The following is a 21,562-nucleotide window of genomic DNA, read 5'->3' on the forward strand; positions in this document are numbered from 1 at the left end:
TTGTATACAGTGCAGGATGACTCTGAAACCTAACCGTCCATGTACAGGGCCACATTAGGAAAAAAGAGGTTATTAATGTTTCATTCTCTGCCAGCCAGTGAAGTTTCTTTTGCGGGTAGAATGCTAGTGAGTAGAGATGAGCGAGTATACTCGCTAAGGCACTACTCGCTCGAGTAATGTGCCTTAGCCAAGTATCTCCCCGCTCATCCCTAAAGATTCGGGGGCCGGCACGGCTGACAGGTGAGTTGCGGCGGGGAGCAGGGGGGAGCGGGAGGGGGCGAGAGATCTCCCCTCCCTTCCTTCCCGCTCTCCCCCGCCGCTCCCCGCCCCCTGCCGGCCACTGAATCTTTAGGGATGAGCGAGGAGATACTCGGCTAAGGCACATTACTCGAGCAAGTAGTGCCTTAGCGAGTATACTCGCTCATCTCTAGTAGTGACAGGTTCCTTTTAACTGCAAATAAGAACTGTAATGCAAGTTAATGTAAATTAGTGTAAGTAAGTAAATGTAATGTAAATTAGTGTAAGTTGTATTTATCTGATAGCTTTAGTAAAAGGAGGGTACCTGTCAGCATATCCACATTTATACTTTATTTGCTTTGTATGAGAGGCACTATGGTACAGAAGTCTGTTTACATGGGAGAGAGCAGTAAGTCTTGAGTAGGTTGATGGGCTAACAGTTACATCTGATGCAGGAATATGAGGGGAGGAAACTCCTCATGTTAGATCCTAACTGTAATTGGTACCAAGTGTTCAAACAAAAACAAAGAGACATTATCAGGCAAAGGTCTAGCACCTGCACCAATTCTGAAGATTCAACACTCAGAAAAACAGGGTTCCTGCAAATGTTATTTGTTTGCTTTCCATAAAGGGTATAATGCCTTGCATACAGTGTGATTCTAATATAATAGGAAGACAGCTAATAGCTTAGACTATACTTACTATACACGATTTTAACATTTGTCCAAGGAGCAGGAGTTTCCATTAGTAATCGCACAATTGCTATCTCAAATATCACTGTCTTTCCAGATCCAGTTGGAGAACACATAACAAAGTTTATATCTGAATACAGAAGCTGGATAAACACAAATTAGTGGGGAAAGGCCATAGCAATACTTGATCAATAAAATACTTCATGAATTGTCTATATTTGTTCAAGGAATTAAATCAATTGATCTCTTCACTGAAGGCAATGTGACCCCGAAAACTTGAAAAAAGCTTTATAGCATATTTACAACAGTGTAATAATTAATTTACATTCATAATCCAAAGTTATTTGGGTTTAATACATTTTTCTCCTAGGAGGTCTAGTGCTGAGAAAATATGAATATTCTCTGAAAGAACTTGCCTGCTGCCAGCTTTACAGGACAGCAGGTTATGCAATACCACACTATACTGTAGATGGTGTGCATAGGTTGATAGTTTTAGAGCAATAATGGCAGCTTAGTGCATTCCTGACATGAGTCCAAAAGAAACACTGAACACAGGACAAAACGTTTTTCTCTGGGAATATTTTAAACTCTTTTTCTTATGATTTTTTGCCAACATCACACAATTTCATATCTTATTTTATTCTTCATTTTCAGATTTTGCTGGGCTGATTATTTTTCAGACTCAAATCTCTGCACTCAAGTTTAAGTGGACTATAAGGCTAAATAGTTATATCTAGAGATGAGCGAGTACCAAAATGCTCAGGTGCTAGTTATTTGAGTCGAGCTTTTCGTAATATTCGAGAGATCGATTGTCAATGTGAGACCCGGGCATTTTTTAATTTGACCCGCCCGATGCTGAGCTTTTTTTTTCTTCTCTCTCTCTCTCTCTCTTTCAGCAAGCCACATACTGCTGTAGACGTGCGGACGCTGGCACGTCACAGCAGGAAGTGGTAATGCAGGGAGGGGTCAAAACAGGGATGGGTCGAACTCGGCATGGTATTCGCTCGAGTAACGAGCACCATCGAGTATGCTAATACTCGAACGAGCATGTTCGCTCAACTCTAGTTATATTCAGTAATAATTATCAGTTGTGAATGATGTATTTCCTTGAATTGCTCCATATAAGTGTTGTAGAGGTGCACAACACAGAAGGGCCTGTAGAGGGCTGCAGACAGGACTTCTGCTGAAAGTGTTAACATCAAGGGGTGGAGCAGGAAGCGGAAAAAAAAACCAGTTCCTGCCAAAAGCAAGAGAGAGAGAGAGGACCAGTGCAGCAGAGGAGGTGCTGCAGGTTGGTGGCCTAGCAGAGGCCAGAGTCCGACAGGGGCGACAACCCTGGACTCACAACCAAGTGGGGTGCATATGGACTATGTATATTGACGTTGGATGATATTGCTGTGTTTTGTGATTGCGGTGATGACAAATAAAGGCTGGCAGGAGCCAGATAAAGAAACCCACATCTCCTGAGCAGTTTCTACCCGTGTGGTGTGCCATTTTCATGTGCAAGAGGTCGGCGATCCGCAGGCAAGTGCACCCGCTTGCTACAGTGTATAAGTGCTTCTTATAAGTAGCAAGTAACAGATTGTAATGGCAGTAGACACTAAGTGTTGGAATCTGATTAAAGTAAGTATATCCAATATTTTTAATTTTTGTACAGTAGTCTAAGAGAACTGCAATACTTACATCATCCAAAGCTTTGGACTGTATATAATTAAAATATGGAAATTCCTTGAAGATATTCCTAAATTGTTTAGCTTTAGTGTTAAGAAAAAAACTGAAATACACATTCGACTTGTAACATTTTTTAAACGTGTCCTGTAAAGTAGTTGCACAATTATGAATGACCTACTCCAAATTCTTTTAAGATAGTAAAATGATTCTAATCCAGAATTTAATCCTGGCTTCTTTAAATAGTTTTACAATCACATGCAAGACACAAGTTTTTTTCATCTAGGCTTATCATTCTGTTGCAAAAGACCTCACAATTAAATTGAGAAATACAGACTCCATAATGAATTATTTTTGCATTTATTGTGCTGATAAATAGCTCATAAATAAATGTGGATATTGCTTGGCAACAGGAGGTCCTCCTTGATGATGGCAACAATAAATCTCTCTGCTGTCTCCTGGTGCTGTCATCCATTGTCAGAGAAGGTATAGTTGTGGGCAGAGACGTAACTTGAAGCTTCTGGGCCCCTATGCAAAACTTGTAACAGGGCCCCAAATTATAATGCTTTATTCATAGTACAGGGCTCACTATATGGGGAAGAGAGACCTTATGGGCCCCCTAAGGCTCCTGGGCCTGGGTGCATGCGCATCCCCTACAGTTACGCTCATGGTTGTGGGTATTGAAATAAGAGAATGCAGTCGTACCCCATGTAGAAGTGCATATCTGGAAGATGCCCATGGGCCTTGGTACAACTTGCTAAAGTATGAAAACTTGAGATTTAAACAATCGGTCATTATCTGACAGTTGATTCTCCTTAGGAGGATAGGCTGTGAGGATGAATTCTTTTGATCAATCAACTAATTTTGTACAACGGTATTTCCCATTTTATATTACAACAGAAAAGGAGCCTCAGAAAAACTTAGTAGGTAACAGTTTCCGTCCAAGTATTTGCTTGACAGTATATTAGGACTATAAAGAACTACACCATGAAAAGTAACATTAGAATTTTAAATATATTGCTGTAAGCGGTCTCAAAAAACATTCTGTTGGGGCAAATAAAAGGGCATCTTTTCTCATTTACAACTAATATTATAACAAAGTATTCATCAGTACCAGTTTTGGTGACCATATACATTAAGTAAATGTTAGCTACATCTGATTAAAAAAACATGCCTGCTCAACACAGCCAAGCTTGTATTTTAATGGGGGAGTCAGGAGACAGCTATCTTAAGTGTATGGGGACTGTTGATTCTTAAATTGACATTTTCTACCAAGGTACTAGATCTAGTTAAATATCTGAAAGAAGCACCATTACAAGCATTCATTCATCAGTTTCCTAAGAAACATCTGCAATTACAGTAAGTAAGACCTCTAACAACATGACCAGTTTTGCAAGGATACGAATTTCAGAGACAGGCTTTAGGATACCATATGGAGTGTTGGCTAATAAAATAAATACAAGGAATTCAAATTGTGATACTATTGGTTGTATGTTATAAAATTAGATATACTGTAGAATAGTAATAATTTCCATTTTAGAATATTATGAAATATTTCTAGAAATAGCATAACATTTTCATTGGCGAGGGACCGACTTCCAGGACCCCTACCAATTCCTAAAATGTACAGAAAGTCGTGCCTTCAGCAATTCTGCACAACGGCACTTCTGAGCAGTGAACTGTAACACAACTCTTGGGGAGGCTCAAATGCTAGGAATCCCACCATCTAGGAAGTGATGTGACCTCACTGTCCAATCACAGCCATTCATGGATTGCTCCAATCACAGCCATTCATGGATGAACGGCTGTGATTGGAGCATCCGATGCTGGCTGTGATTAGCTGAGCGGGCTGTAACTCAGCCGACTCAGCCAATCAAAGCAATCTCTTGCTGGATGCGAGGGATTTCAATGCTGCCAACAATGCGGTACCAAGTTGTTAAGAGTTTTCAGCAGTGCTGAAACCGCTGCCCATTCATTTCGGTGGGCGACACAGGGCCGAAAACGCTTGTCTGAACAGCCCCTATTGAAATGAATAGGAGCGTTGTACAGCATTTAGCGCTGCGCTGAAAAAGCAGCGCTAAACGCTGTACAAAAATGTGGTTTGGTGTATTTTTTGGAATGTCTAGAATGAATTAAATGGATTTACATTGATTCCTATGGAAATAATTGCCTCGAGTTTCATTGGTTTTGAGTTTAGCCGACTGCTTTAGGACGGACTACCAACGAAACTAGAGGTTTGACTGTATAGGGTATGCAGCAGAATTTCAAATCTGCAGCATGCACATTATGTCACAGGTTTGCCAGAGATGTTTTTTGTCAATTCAAAGGTTAAAATGTGCTGCAAATGTGCAGCCAAATCCCCGGAAATAAAATTCAGCCATGTATGAAAGTACTAGAATTGCATATTCAAAAGCTGCGGTTGAAGTGAGGTCAAAACTGTATCAAAAAACATCACTGCAAAGGCTGCATGTGCTTTTACTCTGGTTTGACATGGTTTTTAATGCAGTAGTGAGAAAAACTGGTGCCCAGTGGAAACCACAATAAAAAGGCATGCAGTTTTCGCAGTGCGGTTTTAATTACACCGTAACCAAACCTGAACAAACCCTAAGGCCGGATTCACATGGTTAATAAATGCTGTGGAATTTCTGCTGGCGAAATTGCTGTGGGAATTCCACAGGGTTTACAGTACAAGGCGTGTGGAGGAGATGCCAGAAATCTCCTTTACATGCTGCAGATATCTTCAGCAACAAATTTTTCAGAAATATTGCAAATTCTAAATCTGTAGTATATCTAGTTACGTCGCAGAATTCAGTTATTGAAATACTAGGATTAAATTCCACAGCTGCTCAGCAATTTAACCCCATAAGGACCAAGCGTGATAAATATACGGCGCTTGGTCCTGGGATTTAATCCTGCCTGATAACAGAAATATGGTGTGGGATTAAATCCTGAACTCATACAATCAAGTAGTTGCAAGTTGGGTTCTCAGCTGTTAGTAACAGCTAAGAACCTAGAGGAGAAGAGAGAAGCATTTTTTAACAGCTTCTGACGTCTCCTTTCTCAGGTACATAGCGCTCATTGAGTGTTATTTTATAAAAAGTGGAAGTGTTTCTTTCACTATGGGACTCGGGATCACGTGACAGTCGGGTGCCCACTGTTACAGCAGAGCTGCAGGGACCTATCATACTCTGATCAGCTCTGCCAGTGACTATTGTCACTACAGGGGGATGTTTCCCCTGTATCTGGAGCTCCTATGGATGCCCCAGCTGCAGTGGAAAAGTGAATTAATAAAAAAAAGAAGACCATGTGAATAACCCCCAAAGGTCTTAAATGACGTCATGGGTGTCATAGATTGTAAAAAAATAGTTTGAAAAAATTACAGAATAAAATATAAATATATATACCGTATATACCGGCGTATAAGACGACTTTTGAACCCCGAAAAATCTGCTCTGAAGTCGGGGGTCGTCTTATACGCCAGTAATACAAAAAAAAGAAAGTGTCAAAAAAAAAAAATCATTACTCACCTCCCCCAGCGTTCTGCGGCGCTGCTGCATGCTGTCGCTCCCTCCTGGTCCCTGGCAGAGCATTGCTTTCTGGACGCAGGGCTTGAAATCCCCGCCTCCAGAAAGCTAATACTGTGATTAGCTAACATATGCCGTCAGCCAATCACAGCCATTCAATGACATCATTGAATGGCTGTGATTGGCTGAAGGCATGTGTGTTTTCTGGAGGCGAGGATTTCAAGCCCTGCGTCCAGAAAGCAATGCTCTGCCGGGGACCAGGAGGGAGTGACAGCCTGCAGCAGCGCCGCAGAACGCCGGGGGAGGTGAGTAATGATTTTTTTTTTTGCTCCGCTGTATTCCCGGCGTATAAGGTGAAAGTTGGCGGGTCGTCTTATACGCCCCGTCGCCTTATACGCCGGTATATACGGTATATAAACAAGAAAGTGACCAAAGCTGACGCCAACCAAAACCGTTGCCGTATGCGCCCTGTAATCCGTAATATTATCCATACATATTATATATCAAAACGTCCGAAACAAAATGAGGAACCCATTCCCATACTTAATTTTAGCGTAAATAAACTAATTTAAAACATAAACAACTAAAAATCTTAAAAAAAAACATTTTTGTAGCTTTTTACCCACAATAAAATTAAAAAACAGGAAAAAAAGTCAGCGAAATTAAAAAAAAAAAAAAAGCCCTATATAGCACAAAAAAACTACAACTGTGCTGCGCATGACTGTCGGCGAACATCTGTGATCATAGGCAACACAGATTATTCAGGTACACAGGCTCACAGCCAGACTACGCTGCAGGCCTCATGCATGCGGAATCTGGTGCACCCATGTGAGCCCGGCCTAACTCTTCACAAAACATGCAATATTAACAATGCATTCATTTTTGTCATAGTCATTTAAAAACCTTACCATGGTATTTGGCGAAATAGAAAAACCTGGGAATATTAGTTGAAGTTAATAGAACTGACAGGATTAATTATACAGAATTTAGGACTATGAATTGCTCATAACCCCTTCGATTATATTAATATATATAAAAAACATTCATTACCTTTTCCATTCAGCAATTTTAAAGATGTAGAAAAAGAAAATCTTCCATGATCTTCATTGCAATTTTCAGCACCTGAACTCTGATCAGGGATATAAGTTAAATCTTGAGAGAAGTGTTTGGCATAGTTAGGTCTCTGTGGTACCTCCGCTAACATTGCATCACCTTTAGGTTTTTGTCCATCTCCAAAAGCGAAAGAATCGTGCTGTTTAAATAAGCTGTGGGAAATAAATGTATATTTGAAGCAGTTAAAAGCACATGGTCTGGTCATGATACAGTTTTAATGCTGTAAAAACTCACATGTGGTTGGCCGCATTTGTTTTTTGTACAGAGCTGCTTTGTTGTTGTAAACAGACAGCTCTATATATTGCACAGTGGTCTGGCGTGGTAGTGCAGGCTAATCTTCAGTGAATGAGACAAGGCCTCTTTCCCTCGAGCATATATCGGAAGGCGTTTTCACAGCCGGCCAATATACGCTACCTTCTGGGGCGTAGAAGCTTGTGAACGGGCGCACAAATCTACCGTTTTTGCGCCCATTTACACGGCATGGGCCCTGGCGCATATACGCCGGGGTCACCATGCTGTCGCCCCTTTCCCCTCCCTCCTTCTCGCAAGCTCACCTCTGCTCTCCTCCCCGTTCATTCTTTGCAATTGGAGGGGGGACCAGGGGCAGAGCTAAGCGCCGCCCCGTCTCCTCCCATTGCTGACTGCAGACAAGGGGCAGAGCCTATCTCCGCCCCCGCCCCGCCCCCTCCCATTGCAAAGAGTCAGCGGGGAGGAGAGCAGAGGTGAGCCTATGAGCAGAGAGGAGAGCAGAGGGAGGGAGTTCAGCAGTCATGTTGCGAAACTCCCTCCCACCTCTGGCCGCTGCATGGGCTCCCATAGGAGCCCATGCAGCGGCCAACGTATTCCAATGTATTCCAGCCCAAAATGTAGTTCCAGGACTATCTTTTGGGCCTGACGTAAAAATGTAGCGCGCTTTTACGTCTCAGGAATACATCCATGTGATCTGATGCATTGGAATCCAATGTATCAGATCATAGCGTATATCGTCCGGCTGTGAAAACGGATGGCTGATATACGCTCGTGGGACAGAGGCCTTAGTATGCAGTACCACGCCGGGCCACTGTTCAATGAATGTACTCAGCTTTAAAGCAGCTCCAAATATTAGAACAGAGATCACCCGATTAGTGGGGTTTCTGAGCAGTCATCAACCTTAGAAGTGGGACAACCCCTTTAACCCTTTCCAATACACTGTCTTACGGCTAAAGACATTCTGATTGAAGGCTGTACAGCTCCGATGTTGGAGGAGGTCTGGCAGGGTATTTTTACTGTTTATTACTGGTCTCTCTGTTGTCGGGGGCCTCTCCGACGTGTCACATACCGCAGTACTTGCTCTAGCCAACATATGGCGCCATTGTATAATGGCAGAAAGAGAAAGTCCCCTGGGAAACCCTGAATCCAAAATTGGATTGCAAAGGGTTAATGGCATCATGGGTAGGGATAAGTATACTATCCTAAAGTCAACTCTTTGGGAAGACTCCTGGCAAAACAGATACTCTGCGTTATTCCTGTGCTTGCAGCACATTAGGCGTGGTGCAAAGCTCCGGTACCCAAAAAGAACCAGAAAGAATCTTTTGTAGCATGTAACATCCCCTCATGCCATGCAATAGATATGGTACAGAGTATATTTTGTCTAGATCCTTCTGGACATGTTGAGGAGAGAACACGTAGTTGCAGACCCTTTATTACAATATATTGCTGATACAATTATAGGACTACATCTATTTAGCTTCCAATATCCAAGCCCCACAACTTCTATTACTTCCAACCAAACTCTGGTGCTCATTTCTGCTCATCAAGGATACTAAAACTGCTAACTTATTCATTTAATCACACTCAGAGTGCAGTGGATGTCAAAAACACAAAATGGATACTTCACACTGACAGGTTATTACAACCCCAATTTCAAAAAAGTTAGGATGCATTGTAAAATGTAAAAAAAAAGAATGCAATTATTTGGAAATCTCATGTAACCATATTTTATTCCCAATAGAGCATAGAACACATATCAGAAGTGAGACGTTTTCCATTTATTTAAAAAAATTAACTCATTTAGAAATTGCAACACATCTCACAAAAGTTGAGACAGGGCCATGAAGACCCAGGAAAGAAGAACAAGGACTGTAGAGCAGCTAGAATCCTACATCAGACAAGAATGGGACAACATCCCAGAGTTTTCTCCCAAAACTCAGGCAATTGGTCTCCTTACTTCCCAGATGTTTACAGACTTATAAGGAGGGGATGCTACAGAATGCTAGACTTGGCCCTGTCCCAACGTTTTTGAGATGTGTCGCTGCCATCAATTTCTAAATGAGTTATTTTTTAAAAAATGATATGGAAAAATGTCTGACTTTCATCTTCTGATATGTGTTCTATTGTAAACCAAATGAGATTTCCAAATCATTGCATTCTTTTTTACTTTAACATTTTACACAACGTTTTTGGAACTGCGTTTCACAATTCTTGTTCCCTCAGTCAGTGACCTTGTGAAAACTGTCAAAGGCAGAGTTTTGAGTAAAGATCTCAAATACACAATTAGCATCTTTAGATATGTAACGCCAGCAGGTACTGAGGAAGAGGTTCTCATGCCTCAAAATGTGTAAACAATCCGGTTTTAATAATAAACTGAGACTTAAGGTCAATTTACACTGAAAGATGATCGTTCAAACGGCAGTTTGACTGACAGTTTTGAGCGATCATCTTTGCATAACTCGTAAGTAGCTAATTATCTTCTTAAACTGCAGGCTGAGTGGGACACCGCTGATAACTTCAAGAAAAGCGGCTGTTTTGTACATGCATACAGCTGCTTTGTTCTCAGAGCTATCAGTGGTGTCCCGCTGAGCTGATAGCTCTGAGAAACACCAGGAGCACTGACAGCTGCTTTGTTCTTGGAGCTTTCAGAGAAGTCCCAGCGGGATACCAGCTGAAAGAATGCTATAAATGCTAGAAATCACCGATAAACGAATAGTGCACGATGGCAGCGCGTTTAGACACAAGGATTATCGCTCAAAAGATGGCTTTTCAGCGATAATCGTTGTGTCAAAATGGGCCTTTATATTTACGCTTCCAGAAAAAAGTTTTTCTTTTACCTCACCCATTGTTTTCTCATTCAGTGACCTTATTATTATTCAGACAGGTTGGTTCTCAAAGGCAGAGTTTCTTGCCAACCATCTGAAAGGACATCCCACTCTGATATCAGGAAAGCTGCTCATTCAAAGCATTCAATTATGAATTATGTCTCTTGACCCTACATACATGTTTGGCCCAGCTGACTGAACATGTGTTTTGTATGTGTAGTGAGGTGAGAAAGCTTCTGCCAGATATCTGTCAGTGACTTATCTCCCTAGAGCAAAGAACAAACAAAGAATCCAACTGTCCGATATTTCCCTCCTTAACTTTTAATGCGTATGGCAGCCTCTTGACTTTACCCCCATGGCAGATGTCAGGAGAGAGTTGGGAAGCTGCCATATACATTACATGATCGGCTAGCCCCGTCAACTAATGTGTATGGCCACCCTAACAGGCAGAGGTGTTTACACTGTGCAGTTACGTGCCTAAATTTTCCACAGCCTATACCTTTTACCATAGTCTACATTTTCTGTTTTCCTTTTTTCATTTAACCACAGGCTACACCACACAAAAAGAAGGCATATATTAATACGAGTACATGTGCCCTGTTGTGGAGTAAGTTTTTTCCATGCTCTAAAAGAAAGAAACTACATTTCAATACCAATTAAATGCCTTACCTTTTCCTAAGTAAGCTTGAATTTCCTTTGACTCCTTGACTTTCTGGGAGATTCTCTTCACAAGAGTAAAAATCTTTGATTTGCTCATCATTATCATCAAGCACAAAACAGGGATATGATAATAAAATATCCTGGGTACATGTATTTTCTGTGCTTGTTGTCACTGTCGTGCTACAATTAATGTCATGCTGAGAAGAAAAAATTGCTGGAGGGGTGGCTTCTAATGCTTTTGCCTTCTTCAAAGGAGGTATAAATGTTTTCAGTTTTCTAATCATAGCTTTTTTGTGAAATAAATAAAAATCGTAATTATAAAAGTGATAAAACACATAAAACTAAAAGTCTTTAAAGAAGTTGCATAATGGACAGAATATTATAGAATTCTAAATAACTCGTATGAAGTTCCATGTAACAAATTTGCTTGAAAAGCTGAAAAGCACTAAAATAACTTAGGTATCTTGAAAGATGTTGGGAACAGTGACCCATGAGCATATCGTGGGGACTCACCTTACTAATGCAGCACTCTAGGGTTTGACAGATTTATAGAATTAATAGCAGTGGATTGAAAGATTAAAGATAATGTATAAATTTAGTCTTTTCTAGTGAGTTTTCTTTATATCTGCATAGTCACCATGTAACACTTGCTCTGGCCTCTCTGAGGTAAATGCCCGAGATGAAGATGGGAGAAGAAACACAAATCTATTGAGGAAGCTTCTGATGAAACTGATAGCTCCTACGAATAATCGTCCATCGCCTGAACTCCATGCTGAGCAATCAGAAGCAGGACAAGGCTGATATACCTAAATATTATTGGTAGATTCTGGTCCATGCTCAGTTATCTTGTTTTAGAAAAAAAGCATGGTGATCTATAATGTACCAACTTGTATAGTCAATAGGATGGAAAAAGTGGAAATGGGTACAGTCAGCTAGAAAAGTAAAGCAGCCACAACACTTCACAAGCTTCAAACTATAATAATCGGCGACTGCAGAACCATGAAGTAGAGCACAATCCTATCCAGGTCCGCATAAACAACATGGAAGAAATACCAAAGGGACTGTTGGATGGCATTGCCAGGTATCAGACTGGATACAAGTATAGATCATTAAATTTTTTAAAATACCTACAATTAGGTCTGAAAAACTGAACAAATGCATAGAGATTGCTGTGAGAGAAGTGCTACTATTTGTACTCAACCTGATGGAAGGACCAAGCCACTCTGAAACATGTGTAGTGACCTGGAGGGTCCTACAGGGTAGTCAAACAGTTACCAGGTCCTAGATACCCCACTCTCAGCTCCTAGGAAGACTTATGACGTATACTACAGGAGAAAGACCCTGACATTCTTCTGATATCGGGCTGAGTCTAGTATGCCTGGAAACCGCTTTCTGATTGGCTGTTTACTAGTAAATTCTCAGATTGGTGGAGTGGGAGGAGTTGAGTCAAGCCCGGGAAAGTGAGCAGGGTGGAGGAGGAAGTGAGTCAGCGGAGAAAGTAATAGCGGGAAAGCGACAGAAAGAAAAAAAAAGGTTGGTCGTTGGAGGTGGAGGAGAGAGGAAGCAGTGTGTGGAGCTGCAGCAACCAGGAAGTCACCGGAGGTCGGTGGTTGCAGGAAACTGTCAGGATCAAGCCACAGTGAGAAGAAGGAACCCAAAAGAACACTGCTTAACAGTGAGTGTAACTTGCCCCTGTGTAATTAGCCGTATAGTCAATCCTGCATAAGCCCTCCATATCTCCACAAATACCTGTCTCCAAGGACCCCCAGATAACTTAGACTGGTGGGCTCATCTTCCTGAACAGAGAAGAGGCTAAGGAACTAGTATGCGTAATTTCTGCTCACAATAAATCTGTTGAAGGCTGTTTAAGGCTAATTGAAAATCTGCAAAGTGTGAACTGTTGCTAATCTTCCAAGTGTTAAGTAAGTGTACCTGTGTACTGTGTACCTTATCAAATCTGGTTTGGACTATTTATTTCATCACTACCAGAAAGCCTAACAAAAAATGTACTGGCGTCACGTGAACATTCAAACTACAGCATTCATCACCACTGTTATTACTTCCACCACTGTGCGCAGCCGGGACAGTCTGTGTCTTGATATTCTGGGAAGGGACGGTAGAGCCACCATTGACAACCATCTTATTCCTGCTAAGGTCTGCGCTCGGCCACCACCATGTTGGTGAAAAATAAATATACAGTAATTTTGTTTAAAATACAGAAAAGCCTGCCGCTGGCCCCTTTGCTTTTTCTTCTAGGTTAGTTTGTCTACAAATTGTAGCATGAATATTTATAATCATGTAGACTTTAGTATGCAACCCTTCTTGGCCCCGAAAATACGAAAAAATTTACAAATTTGGAGTCTGTATTAGATATATCTCTCTTTAAAGCCGTATTCACACGACCGTATATATGCAGCTAATTTAGCTGTGTAAAAAATTGCAACAATCTGAATGAATACATTTTTAATCCAATGTACTAATTCAGATGAGCGATTTTTTTTTTTAAGTCGTGTAAAAAAAATTGCATCGGGAATGATAGGACATCTTTGACCGAAAACGGTGACCAATTTTATACGGTGCGTGAAAAGATAGGTCTTGACTAGTGATGAGCGAGCATACTCGCTAAGGGCAATTGCTTGAGCGAGCATTGCCCTTAGCGAGTACCTGCCTGCTCGAGAGAAAAGGTTCGGGTGCCGGCGGCGGGCAGGGAGCTGCGGGGGAGAGTGGGGAGGAACGGAGGGGAGATCTCTCTCTCCCTCTCTCCCCCCTGCTGACTGCCGCAACTCACCGCACCCCCGCGCCGGCACCCGAACCTTGTCTCTCGAGTGGGCAGGTACTCGCTAATGGCAATGCTCGCTCAAGCAATTGCCCTTAGCGAGTATGCTCGCTCATACCTAGTCTTGACCTATCTTTTGCCAAGATACGCTGAAGGTTTCTATAGGTTTCTATGGGATCAGGAAAAAAAAGGATGGGGGAGGGAGTTTAGCTGCATCCAACAATAGGAAACGAAGAAAGTTGGCTCAATTTAGCAGTCATTCTAAGAATTTCTGTCAACCGAGGGATTTCCGCGCAGCAGCATTTTTTTCGCCAGCTGCCCATGTGAATGGCCGGGAAAACGCTAATTAAGATCAGGACCTGATCGCGGCTATTTTTCATTCACGCGATTGTTCGCTGTGATCGCACGAGCATAAAAACGCATACGGTTGTATTGAAGAGGCATAATAGAAAGGTGGGTGTCTCTCGTGGCAACTGCAGTACATTTTACCTTTTGACTGACTGCTTCCGCTTTCATTTTCAAGATCTTGACGACATGGAATATCATCGATGCAAGGAGCGGAAGCCTGCAGCCAATTATTTATGCCTTCTTTATCCAAGCTGTTTTAAAAAATAAAAACAAAATAAACAATATATACAGTAAAAAATAATTACAAGAATCACCTTATTATTAATTGCATAAATTGAACTAAGTTATATTACTTAGAAGAATAAAACAGTGCTCACAATATTACAGGGGCTGCCTCTTCTAATACAGCATATGGAAACCATAGAATGACTCCTGTAAGGGACCTCGATTTATGTGCCAGAATAGAGAGTATTTATGTAAGAGCGTTATCCATGCATTAAATGAATGTACGTTCAGATGAATAGCCAATGTGTAAAGCCTCCCCTTTGTGATAATGGTTTTTTTCGGACTTCGTTTACTGTGCGGGGTAAATAATGCACTACTTTGATAGATTAGAATTTTTTACGGACGCGGCGATACCAAATATGTATTTTTCTTTTATGATTTAGATTTTTTTTATTATAGACTAGCTTACCCGTCGCGCGTTGCTGCGAAGACAGACAGACATACATTCATTCGTTTTTATATATCTAGATAACAACCAATCACAGTGCAGCTTTCATGTTACCTCAGTGGTATAATATATAACAACCAATCACAGCGCAGCTTTCATGTTACCTTAGCAGTATAAAATATAACAACCAATCACAGCGCAGCTTTCATGTTACCTCAGCAGTAAGAGAAATAACAACCAATCACAGCGCAACTTTTATTCTGCCTCAGCAATATAAAAAATAGCAACCAATCACAGCGCAGCTTTCATGTTACCTCTGCGGTATTATATATAGCAACCAATCACAGCGCAGCTTTCATGTTACCTCAGTGGTATAATATATAACAACGAATCGCAGCACAGCTTTCATGCAACCTCAGTAGTATAAGAAGTAGCCACCAATCACAGCACAGCTTTCATATTACCTCAGCAGTATAAAGAATAGCAACTAATCACAGCACAGCTTTCATTTTACCTCAGCATTCTCAATATCCAGCAATTGTCTTGCGACACGTTCGGCGGATGCATCATTTTCTGGTTGAACACTCATCCCGTTGCTCTTAATGCCTTTTGCTTTCGTGCTTGAGATGGAAATCAAACGATCTTTGTCTGGGGGGCATAACTGTCGACGACACTCGCACGCGCGGCACCTATCGTAGGATAGTTGTACTATGCCTATAATCTTCCCAGGAGTGTACTCAGCAACTTCCCAAAGTCTCATGGCAATTGGATGAATGGTGTAGTAATGCATAAAGGACAGACAGACAGACATACATTCATTTATATATATCAGGAAGTGAGAGAATTAGATTACGTACGTAAAATTTGGACGCTAATTCTTTGGCGCATAGAATTGAATAATGGAGTTGGGACCCATTAGTTTTTCCTATTTATGACATATTCAATGCTCGTGCCAAATTTAATGTTTCTATGTGAGAAAATTACATTCCGTACGTAAAATTTGGACGCTAATTCTTTGGCGCATAGAATTGAATAATCGAGTTGGGACCCATTAGCGTTTCCTATTTATGACATATTCAATGCCCGTGCCAAATTTCAAGTTTCTATGACATTGGGAAGCGAGAAAATTAGATTCTGTACGTAAAATTTGGACGCTAATTCTTTGGCGCTTACAATTGAATAATCGAGTTGGGACCCATTAACTTTTCCTATTTATGACATAATCAATGCTTGTGCCAAATTTCAAGTTTCCATGACATTGGGAAGTGAGAGAATTAGATTCTGTACGTAAAATTTGGACGCTAATTCTTTGGCACTTAGAATTGAATAATTGAGTTGGGACCTATTACCTTTTCCTATTTATGACATAATCAATGCTTGTGCCAAATTTCAAGTTTCCATGACATTGGGAAGTGAGAGAATTAGATTCCGTACGTAAAATGTGGACGCTAATTCTTTGGCGCTTAGAATTGAATAATCGAGTTGGGACCCATTAGCTTTTCCTATTTATGACACAATCAATGCTCGTGCCAAATTTCAAGTTTCTATGACATCGCGAAGTGAGAGAATTAGTGGCAGTGATGGAAATCAAACGATCTACGTGGGGGGCGCAACTGTCGACGACGCTCGCACGCGCGCCATTTATCGTAGGATAGTTTTACTATGCCTATAATCTTCCCAGGAGTGTACTCAACAACTTCCCAAAGTTTCATGGCGATCGGATGAATGGTGTAGTAGCGCATAAAAGACAAACAGACACACACACAGACAGACAGACATACACACAGACACGCATACATTCAATTTTATATATATAGATATGGCAAAAGGAGGGTGATTTAAACTTTTATTACTTTTTTTAAACAAAAACTGTGAAAAAGTCGCAAGAAAGAAAAAAACTATTTCAATTTGGTATTGGCATAATCGTACTGGCCTGTAGAATTACTTTAATATATTATTTATACTGCTCAGAGAATGCAGAAAAAAAACTAATAAAAACATGCCAGAATTACAGAGTTTGTTAATCTTGCCACTAGAAAAATGGAATAAAAAGCGATCAAAATTTTACATGTTCCTAAAAATTAGATAAATGAAGACAAGAGTTCATCCTGCAAAAAAAACCACGGCCTTCTAGAGCTCTGGCAATGGAAATAAAATGAATACGGCTCTTGGAATGTGGCGACACAAAAGCAAACCTTTAAGAAAAAAAAATGTTTTAAATGTACAAAAACAGCAAAACATAAAAACTGTATAAACTTGGTATCGCCGGGATCATGCTGACTCAGAGAATAATGTTATCACACTATTTATTCTGCACACTGAACGCCGTAAAAATGAAATCCAAAAAAGGAATGGCAGAATTTCTTTTTTTTTTCCCCCAATCTCCCTACAAATTTTTTTTACAAAAGTTATGCAATACATTATATATACCCAAAAATGATGCCATCAAAAGTACAACTTGTCCCGCAAAAAACAAGCCCTCATATGGCCGTGTCAATGAAAAAATTAAAAAGTTATGGCTCTTGGAACGCGACTGGAAAATTAGTTGAAATTCAATGATTAGACCATTTAAAAAGCCTGCCCTGGTGGGTCTGACAGGGTGGTAAGAAACCCGCCACTCAAGGGGTTAAAGGAATTAAACTTTTTTTTCCCAATAAAACAGGAATACGTTAATTAATCTGGAATGAAAAAAGTCCATACAACAGATTTGCAAAAAAATCATAACACTATATTTTTATTGAAAATCATTTACACTTTTTCCGGGGGCGGTCCATTATAAAATAAATCTTCCAGAGAGAGAGAGAATTCTTCCATGGTGTATCTCCAACTTCAAGGAAAAAATAGATACAGCAATTATTGTTTTTTTATAACATACAGAGATAACATATTATTGGACATTTCATTAGAAAAATATGTTGTTATACATAAACCAGAGCCAAAATTGTTTGACTGCACACATTTTTAAGCAGCTTTTGTTGTGTTTTGCTGTAATTTTTATGCCTTTTTTTTTTAAATCACCAAAAAATTGCTGCAGAAAAAACATATAAGACCCCATTATTAATTCAGACTCGAGACCATTCCAGATCCCTAAATTATTTCAGACCTCCTAATTATTTCAGACCCTAGAATACACCCCATAATTATTTCAAACCCCTGTGTGGTGGTGCCTAATTATTCCTATGACGGTCATAGTTGGCCTAGGACTTATGTCCATATTACAGACGCAGAAATACAGCCATAATACACTTGTATGACACAGACAATATTCTTCTATAGGCCTTCTACAGACAGTATTCTTCTACAGGCCTCTACAGACAGTATTCTTCTACAGGCCTCTACAGACAGTATTCTTCTACAGGCCTCTACAGACAGTATTCTTCTACAGGCCTTCTACAGACAGTATTCTTCTACAGGCCTCTACAGACAGTATTCTTCTACAGGCCTCTACAGACAGTATTCTTCTACAGGCCTTCTACAGACAGTATTCTTCTACAGGCCTTCTACAGACAGTATTCTTCTACAGGCCTCTACAGACAGTATTCTTCTACAGGCCTTCTACAGACAGTATTCTTCTACAGGCCTCTACAGACAGTATTCTTCTACAGGCCTCTACAGACAGTATTCTTCTACAGGCCTTCTACAGACAGTATTCCATTCTTTAATACAGTGTCAAATCTCTTGCATAGATATTAAGTTCAATGATCACATTCTGCTTCCTGCAGCCACAACTAAGGGGAATTCAGGAGCTAAAGGGGTTTTCCAAAATTAAAAATTAAATTATATGGGGAAGTAATGGGCTTAAATAGAAAAACCTTTCAGATATTCTCCCCTATCCAATGCTCAACCAATCACTGGCTTTACAGATGCTAATTTGACAGTTTGCAGCTCCTTCTAATCAATGGCTTGGCAGAAGGTCACAAGCAGCGGACTCCTGCTGATTTCCTATTAGTGACCTATGCTGAGAATAGTTCATCAAAAGAACTTTAAAGTATTATTTAGATTTGTTACTTGTGTACAAAATGTACAATATAGTTTTCTGTGGTCTTTAGATTTCTATAGTCTTCTGTTATTAACAAGACATATTTTTATATGTATGTATATGTTTTGTTACATTTTTCGGTAGTGTGGGGGCACATTTTTTGTCCGATTCTAGTGTCACAGATCACTGGCCTCACTTTCAGGAGTACTTCTGGTGTTCAAGTGATTTTAACAGATTTCTGTATGCATATGAAGCATTTTATATTGGATCGAGCCCTTAATTGTTGATGGACTGTTATTAGCTATAAAAAATGTAATGCCACACTGGGAGGATAAGAATTTCAATCTCAATAATATATTACTCTTAGGGTCACTGAATCCTAGTTTATACAAAAAGAAAAAAAACTTAAAAATTCCCCACTCTTCTCCAACTTTGGGCACCACAGACAGGGTCCTGCCGCCATCAAGTGTCAGGGTATTGTACCATATTACATCCTGATGCTGGACCACATGAGAACCCAGTGCCATGCCACCATAGCTCATCACCCTCTCTATCAATCCACTAGGGCTGAGATAATAGTAAGACTGATCTGATTTTGGTGAGGGCTCGAGACACGCTCCCCGGGCGCTCTTATTATAATCAGGAACCTGGGTACTCACCAAGTTCTATGTAGATACATACGTGAATGCTCCAGAATACTAAACTGCTAAGGATTATTTATAGAAGTTTACTAAATTTAGATAGAAATGACAAATCTGTCATAACTGTTATTGTTGTACTTGTACAAGGGCTTGGCTAGTGTTGCTCAAGATTGTCCGGCAGTAAAATGGAATGACTTTTGCAGAATTGGATTGGGTCAGCTCAACCTGATTTTTCTGAAAATAACTGAAAAATCAGATTTCCCACAATGCTTGCTGAAAGGTGGTGGTGACTCTTCAATGAATGTAGTTCAGTTGTTAGCAATATTGCCTTGGAATCATAGAATGGTAGAGTTGGAAGAGACCTCCAGGGTCATCGGGTCCAACCCCCTTGTAGTGCTGTAGTCCTAAATTCAAATCTTATCAAGCAGAACATCTGCATGTAATTTGAAAAACTCCATACAGATGTTGCCCTACATCAGATCTGAACCTAGAACTCCAGCACTGTCCATCACGCTTGTTCTTCCTTCTTTCAAACTACTAATGACCACTTGTCTGTATGTATCTGTGTACGTGCTTCTGATGCTCCACCCTTGGTAACGTCATGGCTCCGCCCCCTGGTGACGCCATCAAAGGTTCTACAACATATATAAAACACAGAGTCTGACCAACAGAAGAACAACACAGTTAGGGCTCTTGAAAGGGTGTGACAAAAATAACAAAATGAGAATACTACTAAGCCATTATTATCTCAGAAGACACAACTCAGCAGTCCTGACAGAAGACAACAACCTACCACCACCACAGAGATCCAGTGGGTTAAAGGACCTATGGTGATGTCACTGCTGTGGGAGGAGCCAAGCTTTGTGTGTGTGTGTGTTGTGTGGGGTGTAGTAGAGCTGTGTGGGGTGTTGTAGAGCTGTGTGTGTGCATGTACCATGTAGCACAGCTGTATGGCACATTGCGCCACCAGAAACACTGGTACTCTAATTTTCTACACAGCTCAGCAGTCCTGACAGAACACATTGACCTACCAAAGAGGTCCAGTGGTCTGAAGGACCTGTGGTGATGTCACTGCTGTGGGAGAAGCCAAGCTGTGTTTGTCTTTTGTGGTAACACTGGGACTATAATGTCCTAAAAATTACTAGTCTTCTCTAGAGGAGTAGAAGGAAAAACACAAAGAGAACATACAAAAGTCCAAGCAGATATTGTCCTCGGTCAGATTTGAACCTAGGACTCCAGCATTGCAAGGCAACAGTGCTAATGTCTAAGCCACCATGCTTGTTCTTCTTTCTCCACCATCTTCCTCCCCCTCCTCCAGAGAAGAAGAAGAAAGTGAACAAAAAGGAGAACAAGATGAAGAAGAAGGAAAATAAGATATTTTCTCTTCTCTTTCTTCTCCGAAGAAGGAAGTAGCAGGAATAAGGAAGACACTTGGTAGCTCAGTGACTATCACTGTTGACTCATAGCGCTAGGGCTCTAGGTTCAGGTCTGACTACGGACAAGATTTGAATGGAGTTTGTATGTTCTTTTTCTCTTTATTCTTTTTCTTCTCCTCCTCTGGAGAAGATAGAAAAAAAGTGTGGTAGGTTAGTTGCAGTTCTGCAGTTCTAGGTTCAAAACTGATCAAGGGCAATATCTGTATGGAGTTTTTCAAAGTTCATGTAGATGTTGTCCTTAAGGAGATTTGAACCTAGGACCCCAGCACAGCAAGGCAACAGTGCTAACCACTGAGCCACATTCAGTGAAGAGTCACCACTGACATCAACACCACAACTATGTGTGGCTGTATTCCCGTGAGGACATTTGGCTGCATTAGGGACCTAATACAGCCAAAATTAGTGAACTTGATATTTACTCCAATTGACATAAGTGGGAATCAGGATTAGATAGTCCCGATGCCCAATTATTTTTGGAAAATTAGTCCAGTCACTCCCGACCCGATTATTCCAATCATCGCTCTTCACTAGCCTTGGCTATTTGTGGGAAGAAAACGACTTTTTGGGAGCCATTTTGCGTTACATTTAAGGTTTAATTTATATTATTCAATATGCCATTCACAATAAAGATTTGTTTTACATTTATGGGGATATTTATATTTACTGTTACTGTGTGATAAATTGTATTATTTTATTACATGACACATATTTTAGTTTGTCCTGACTTTTAACCCCTTAACG

At 40.5% G+C, this 21,562-nt stretch overlaps 1 protein-coding gene across 1 annotated transcript in view; it reads right to left on the reverse strand.

The window, feature by feature from the left end:
* Positions 1-19,894, reverse strand: part of HFM1 (helicase for meiosis 1) — a 118,571-nt gene extending 98,677 nt beyond the window's left edge. Inside the window, exons 1-8 of the mRNA XM_066595000.1 lie at positions 19,860-19,894; positions 14,234-14,343; positions 10,978-11,254; positions 10,808-10,858; positions 7,172-7,386; positions 4,000-4,041; positions 2,613-2,683; positions 940-1,072 (exon numbers count right to left, since the gene is read on the reverse strand). Coding sequence (XP_066451097.1) covers positions 940-1,072; positions 2,613-2,683; positions 4,000-4,041; positions 7,172-7,386; positions 10,808-10,858; positions 10,978-11,254; positions 14,234-14,343; positions 19,860-19,894 — 934 coding nt within the window. The remainder of the gene's footprint in view (positions 1-939; positions 1,073-2,612; positions 2,684-3,999; positions 4,042-7,171; positions 7,387-10,807; positions 10,859-10,977; positions 11,255-14,233; positions 14,344-19,859) is intronic.
* Positions 19,895-21,562: the final 1,668 nt, after the last annotated feature.

Source organism: Eleutherodactylus coqui, chromosome 3 (assembly GCF_035609145.1).
Source record: "Eleutherodactylus coqui strain aEleCoq1 chromosome 3, aEleCoq1.hap1, whole genome shotgun sequence".
In the NCBI taxonomy this organism is placed as follows: domain Eukaryota; kingdom Metazoa; phylum Chordata; class Amphibia; order Anura; family Eleutherodactylidae; genus Eleutherodactylus; species Eleutherodactylus coqui.